General features: G+C 33.1%; 1 protein-coding gene across 1 annotated transcript; it reads right to left on the bottom strand.

Annotated features, from left to right (window-relative positions):
• Positions 1-401: 401 nt before the first annotated feature.
• On the bottom strand, positions 402-2026 carry LOC103989767 (protein SOB FIVE-LIKE 5-like). Its single transcript, XM_018827532.2, has 4 exons — positions 1255-2026; positions 1093-1170; positions 926-1000; positions 402-833 (listed from the first exon to the last, which is right to left on the bottom strand). Exons 1-4 carry the CDS (start codon positions 1675-1677, stop codon positions 798-800), a joined length of 612 nt encoding a protein of 203 aa, XP_018683077.2. The 5' UTR covers positions 1678-2026; the 3' UTR covers positions 402-797.
• Between the last annotated feature and the right edge of the window lie 4687 nt (positions 2027-6713).

The following is a 6713-nucleotide window of genomic DNA, read 5'->3' as shown; positions in this document are numbered from 1 at the left end:
CAAAACACCTGAACTTTCGAGACTCTCTAAGACCAGGTTACTGTTGCATAAGACCGGTGTCATCCCCCTCCACAAGAACATGTCAGGATGATTGTATCATCATCTTTGATCCAACACTGCTGGCAGCCCCAGGAGTAGAAACCTTCCAGAGCAAAAAAAGATGCAAGTCACTGACATCCATGAGATACAGAGAGTGTTTTGTGCCAACCTGGTTCTGAAAGTGACCATGCATCGGGCTCCTTTGCCTGCATATTTCTCAAGGTGTTGTGTTCATCTCCACAACATGTGATGCTGGAGATCGGTCGGTCACTGCTGACATAAACTTAAGTAGCAGTTTCACCACTTTATTAAGCTTGGAAACACAAACATGCATCAGCTGGAGAGGTTGGACAGCTGTGGATTCTCCATGGAGCCTCATCCATTTAAATGCAGGTCCCATGACAGTAAGAGACTGTGGGTAGGTGGGAAAGGAGGAAACAAAGCCTGGGAGCTCATTCCAAGACCGTGAGTGTGGACAAAAAAGCTGGATAGATCCTACAATCTCCATTTTGCTACCTCTTCTCATGACAAGAGAATCATTGAAGGGAAAAACAGAAAACAATTTATTATATTTTTTTTTTGTTTTTCTTCTCTTCCCATTTGCTCAGGTTGTTTCCCGCTGCACATTGACACAGCAAAAGGAAATAACAGAGAACTAAAATAAACCCCTGAAAAGCCCCAAAGAAAGATCTCCTTGAGATATGTGGACGACGAATCCTTGGGCATCTTCTTCGGAACAGGTAGCAAGGCGAGACCAGTCACCACATCTTCCTTCTTCCCTCTTTCCTTGGTACCTGTTGATACGACAAGTGCATATCTTCGTGAGCATATGCTAATTGTTTTTCCTTGAAACAAAAAATGGAGGGGTTAACAGTGTCCACACAACTGGTCTTGACGGGGTTGGCTTGACACATGAAGAGGATCGAGAGTAGCCCATTTGCTCCTGTGGCGCAGACCTTGCCTGCAAGATCAGGGGATTGATGGTGCTTTTGATGTAGTTATGGATGGAGGAAAATGGCACATTAAAGTTAGGAGAAAGAGCCTGAGATGCACTTTAAAGTGGGTGGTGGAGAAGCCGTAAGAGAAGTCCATGGATTGCTTCATGTGGTTGCTGCAGTCATTGATGCTATGCTGGGATAGAAAAGAAATGTAATCAGATTCCCATAGAGCTTGAGACAGAGAAGATGACGAGGAACAAAGACTACTACTGCATGCCTGTGAACTGCTGAGGAGTTGGGAACTGGCAGTGTCATCCAGAACAGAGGAATGATCCCTTTGCTGCGCTGCTTCCGCTCTCCTCTTCTTGCCACCATCCCTACCCATTGCAGCAGCGGGAGCTGAAGCAAAGTGGAGGCAGCCATTGCTTTCCCAGCGAGGGGTGGAGTGTCGATAGTAGTGGCCACGCTCGTCATCAACTTCATGCAACTGCGGTGGCCCAGAGGACGCATCGGAGATCATGGACAGGTCCTCCTCTTCTTCTTCTTCTTCTTCTTCTTCTTCTTCTTCTTGTCCATGAAAGGAGCTAGCATCTTTGTGGCGAAGAGAGCTCTGCTCGTCCGAGGACTGGGCCAAGTACATGGTCCAACCAGATTGGCAACCGCTGCTGCACTCCGAGCTCATCTCGTCCTCCTGTATCATTTGTCGATGGACATAGGAGGAGGAGTTCCGGCAGGAACTACCGCTGTCGTTGCTCCAGCTTTCACTAGATGTTGTAGTGGTGATGATGGACAAGCTTCTTGTGGTATATAAGAGACGAGGAGAAGGAGCGGAAGAGGAGGAGGCTCCGGGGGCAGGAGAGACAAATCACAGGCAAGCTTTGTCCTTGTGCCCCTGCCATCCTTCCTTCACCCAGTTTTGTGTTCCTCGGTACAGATGAAAATTAAGACAGCATTGGACGCTTTGCTGGTGATCTTGGAGAGACAACTAAGAGAGAGAGAGAGAGAGAGAGAGAGGCTCCTCTCTTCCCCTGTCCAGGTGATGTCAATGTATTCCTTATGTACAAATGATAGGAAACCAGATGAAGAGGGATATATATATATATATGTATGTATATATATATATATATATATATGTATGTATATATATATGTATGTATATATATATGTATGTATATATATATATGTATATATATATGTATATATATATATATGTATGTATATATATATGTATATATATATGTATGTATATATATATATATATGTGTGTATGTATGTATATATATATGTATGTATATATATGTATATATGTATGTATATATATGTATATATATATATATATATACATATACATATATATATATACATATGTATATATGTATATGTATATATATATATATAGTTTATAATAACATTACCTAAATAAAAATAAAAATTTAATTTATAATAATATTTTATCTATCATAATAAAAACTTGTAAAACCTATTTAAAAACACAATAAATGATTCAAATGGACTCATAACCATAATGAAACTAACTACAAACCTAAAAATATAATATTGTAAAGATTTACGAATAATGAGGATTAAAGAGAATGTCATTTATAATATTTTTCAATAGTATTTATAGTGTTTTCAACATCTTAATAAAAATATTATAAATATTATTAAACGAAATACTATATATGCTAATTGAAAACATGACAATAATTTAAAATTGATAAAAAAAATTGGGTAAAAAATTTTGATGGAAAGAATTGGTGAGAAGTATTTTTAATATTTTTCGAATTAGCGATATTGTTTGGGAAAGATCAAACGGAGGGTACTATTTGGGAAAAAAAATCAAAATGAGATTTTTTCTAAGAAAATCATCCTATTATATATATATATATATATATATATATATATATATATATATATATGTATGTATGTATGTATGTATGTATGTATGTATGTATGTATGTATGTATGTATGTATATACATATATGTATGTATGTATATACATACATATATATACATATACATATATATACATATATATACATATATATACATATATACATATATACATATCTATACATATATACATATATATGCATATATACATATATATACATATATACATATATATACATATATACATATATATACATATATACATATATATACATATATACATATATATATATATATACATATATATATATATATACATATATATATATATATATATATATATACATACAATATGGACTTTTTATATAGTGAAAGAGCAAAATGTCTATGATGGTGTAGACCTGATCAAAGAGCATAATTGATCCCAGCACTAATTTTATGATGAAAGGGATCGATTGTCAACCTCAAATCTCTCTTTCTTCTTTTGTTGCCATTGTTCCAGTGGCAAAAGGATTCCACCTTCCTGTCTAGAAACACTAAATTGAAGTGGAGCCTCAGTGCTTCTTCAGAAACCAAACGAGGCAGAATGGGATTATCCGAGAAAAGCAACAATCTGATTCAGATGTCATGTCTCTCTATTTAGGCTCTTTCTTCATAGATCATAGCTGACTCATGGAGGGGCCAAGAGTTCCATGTAACAAGCTGCTAAAAGAAACCTTGGTGGTCAATTCGATTTGCCTAAATCAGATTTCATACCACTTAATCCAATATCGAAAGGTAAGTATCAGTCGGATCTGAATTCATATACCTCGATTAATTAGTCAGATCATATATTATTTTTATTTTAAAGTCATGTTTGCTTAGATACTAAGTAATTAGTCTGATTCTTTTGATCAATGATTTTTTTTTGTTTGATTAAGAAATTTTTTTTAGTATATTAAATGATGTACAAAGATGCTCATATGCCACCAATTCAAATCTAAAAATTAATGAGCTTTTTTTTTGTTATTTCTTTTGTATCAACCAATTATAAAGTCATTTTCTTTGCTTGTCCACTTGATATAATAATAATTATTATTATTATTTGTAATTAATAGTTGCCATCTAGCTGTTGAGTTATGCCTAGCAGCTTGCCGGTAAGTTGATGCATGAACCTATCCCTATTCATTCATAGCTACATAAGTGCTAATATGGTAGGTGTATATATATATATATGATGATCCTGCAGGACCATTTGGGCCATCTTGAACCAAATTGGATTTAATGAGGTAGGATCTGAAGACAATATTAGTCACATACATGCCGTAAGAAAGAGATTATTCATCCACAAATCCATAACTTTCTTATACATTATTTATTGCAGCACACACCATTTTAAATATTCCAACAAAAAAAAAAAACCACATTTTCAAAGCAAGACGAATTGAGATCGTTTGTGTCTGCTCTATATTATTCTTTTGTTTATTCACTTTTTTAATGGGAAATATTGTTAGTGTTTTTTTTTTTTGAAAACCGAACATTTTTCTTTTTGTTAATTTATTAAGTAAAAGTTTTAATTATCTTTTACTATTGTTTCTTATTCTTATAAAAGAAAGGCTTTACCTTTTTGACAATATTTAAGATGTCTTTAATTCTTAGCTAGTATTATTTTTATTTTAAGGTGTCAACTAAGTTAATTGATAAAGTTCTTAAAAGTATATCATAGGCTCGAATCTTTTTTTTTTATATTTTTTATCTTTTTTTGTTATGCTACATTTTTTTATACTCATGATTGTGCTGAATGATAGAATCCGTCGTTATGTCATCCACTAATTTTTCTTTAATTTGTTGATTTTGATCTGATTATCTTTGTTCAAGTTCTTACCCCCACATAAACATTGAGTAGGTTTTATCTATTAACTTTGCAAGAATCTTAAAACATGGAGTGGAAATATAGGATTTAGCTTCTATAAAGAATTGAGATTTTTTTATATGTTATATAACATTTTGGAGCAAAAAATAATCTTACTCTCATAAGTTATATATATTAGGACCAAATCGGCACTAAAAGAGAGGGTGAATTAGTGTTTTCATAAAAATTATGGCGATTCAAAAATCTCGTTCGATAAAATCGTATCGAAAAAATATTTAAACTTAAAACATTTACAAAAGTTATAATAAGCAAATAAAATAGTTGTAAAATAAGTAAACAAGCAGAAACATACCAATTTTATAGTGAAAATATAGGATTTAGCTTCTACCAAGAATTGAGATTTTTTTAGCTTTGCAAGAATCTTAAAACATGGAGTGGAAATATAGGATTTAACTTTGTGGGAATCTTAAAACATGGAGTGGAAATATTAATCCCTAATGTAAATATTAATCCTTATTCATCAAAAATTTAAATTTAATTAGGATTCATCCAAGTAATTTGAATATAATTGAAACTCCCTAAAATATTTATCAAACCCTATCAGATACCAATTTCCTAACTCAATAATTATTTATGATTTAAATATAATTAAGATTCCTAAAAATACTTACGAAATCCTAACATATACCAATTTCCTCACTCGATAATTATTTATCTAACACGGCAAACAGATTTATGAATGAAATTGGCATCCCTTAAAAGAGAAAGATCATCATGAATTCTATTCTATAGAGATGTAGACATGTTATGAACATAATTGACGTATTCATGGTGATCGCATGTGGTGTAGTCTTGGTATTTATATGTACATATCGTATAATTCGATGAATCATATTGTAATTACTCCGAGATAATACATGTCGATTTCTTGAACAGAAATATGTAATTAAATGCTAGAATGTGCATATAAGACTGCAAAATGTTGTGTTAGTGTCTCGTCCTTGTCCCCAAATGATTTGACTGATCTTACGAAACTATAGCCATCTGTTATTTTTGAACATTTTATTCACGAGAATTGTAGCATATGAGAGAGAAAGAGATGAAATAAAAGGAGAATTAATGACGTATGAGACTTGTTGTTGAGTTCAAACTTATGTTTGATTAGCCACATGAGAAATCGGATCAATTATATTAAACCCCAATGATATTATTTATTATTTTAATAGAATATTTATACCACAGAAATTTCCAAGTAATAATCTCCATGAGATTGAGGAATCTTTTTTTTTTGTTTTTTATACTTAAATATATATTATTTATTATTTGATTATAAATCCAACTTATGATGATACTGTTAACAGTTTCTGTGTGGGAAGATTGGCGTATTCACTGTAGACTTCTTATATTCTTTTTTTTATTTTCATAAAATGGCCTTTTTCCCTTTTATTTTTGGTACTTGAATATTTCTTATTATTTTTTAATTATGAATAATAATAATAATACTACTTTATTCTACCTGCAGCAGAATTTCTTATTTATTTTAATATTTCTTCATAGGATTTCTTATTTCATAAATACAGCTGGAAGGTACATTAAGTCCGTCCGTCCTTTTGCAAGTTTTCACATGAAGAAGAAAACGAATCAAGTCAATCATGTCGTCGTCCTCAGACTTCACTCTCTCGTCACTCTCCACCTTCTTCTGCTTGTGTTCCTCTTACCTCATTTGCAGCTCAGGCGTTCATAGCCTAATTAAATGCCTCAACTAAACTTGTTATTCACCATGAGTTGCCACAACGTGCCTCACATCGTATACATCCTGGAATGAATCCTAATCAATGCCTCATTAAATGTTGGAATTTGAGCTGCTGCTTTGCCCCAAACTTGTGATGCGTGGTGCTCCTGCTGAGGACGGGAACGGCTGATGAGCTGCTGCTGCTGCTGCTGCTTCCTGGGTTGCGTTACGTGGAAGGCTTGCATGGGTCATCCCCGG

This window comes from Musa acuminata, chromosome BXJ3-6 (assembly GCF_036884655.1).
Source record: "Musa acuminata AAA Group cultivar baxijiao chromosome BXJ3-6, Cavendish_Baxijiao_AAA, whole genome shotgun sequence".
Taxonomy (NCBI): Eukaryota; Viridiplantae; Streptophyta; class Magnoliopsida; order Zingiberales; family Musaceae; genus Musa; species Musa acuminata.
Note: the sequence above shows the minus strand (reverse complement) of the source record. Positions and strands in the feature narration are given on the sequence as shown.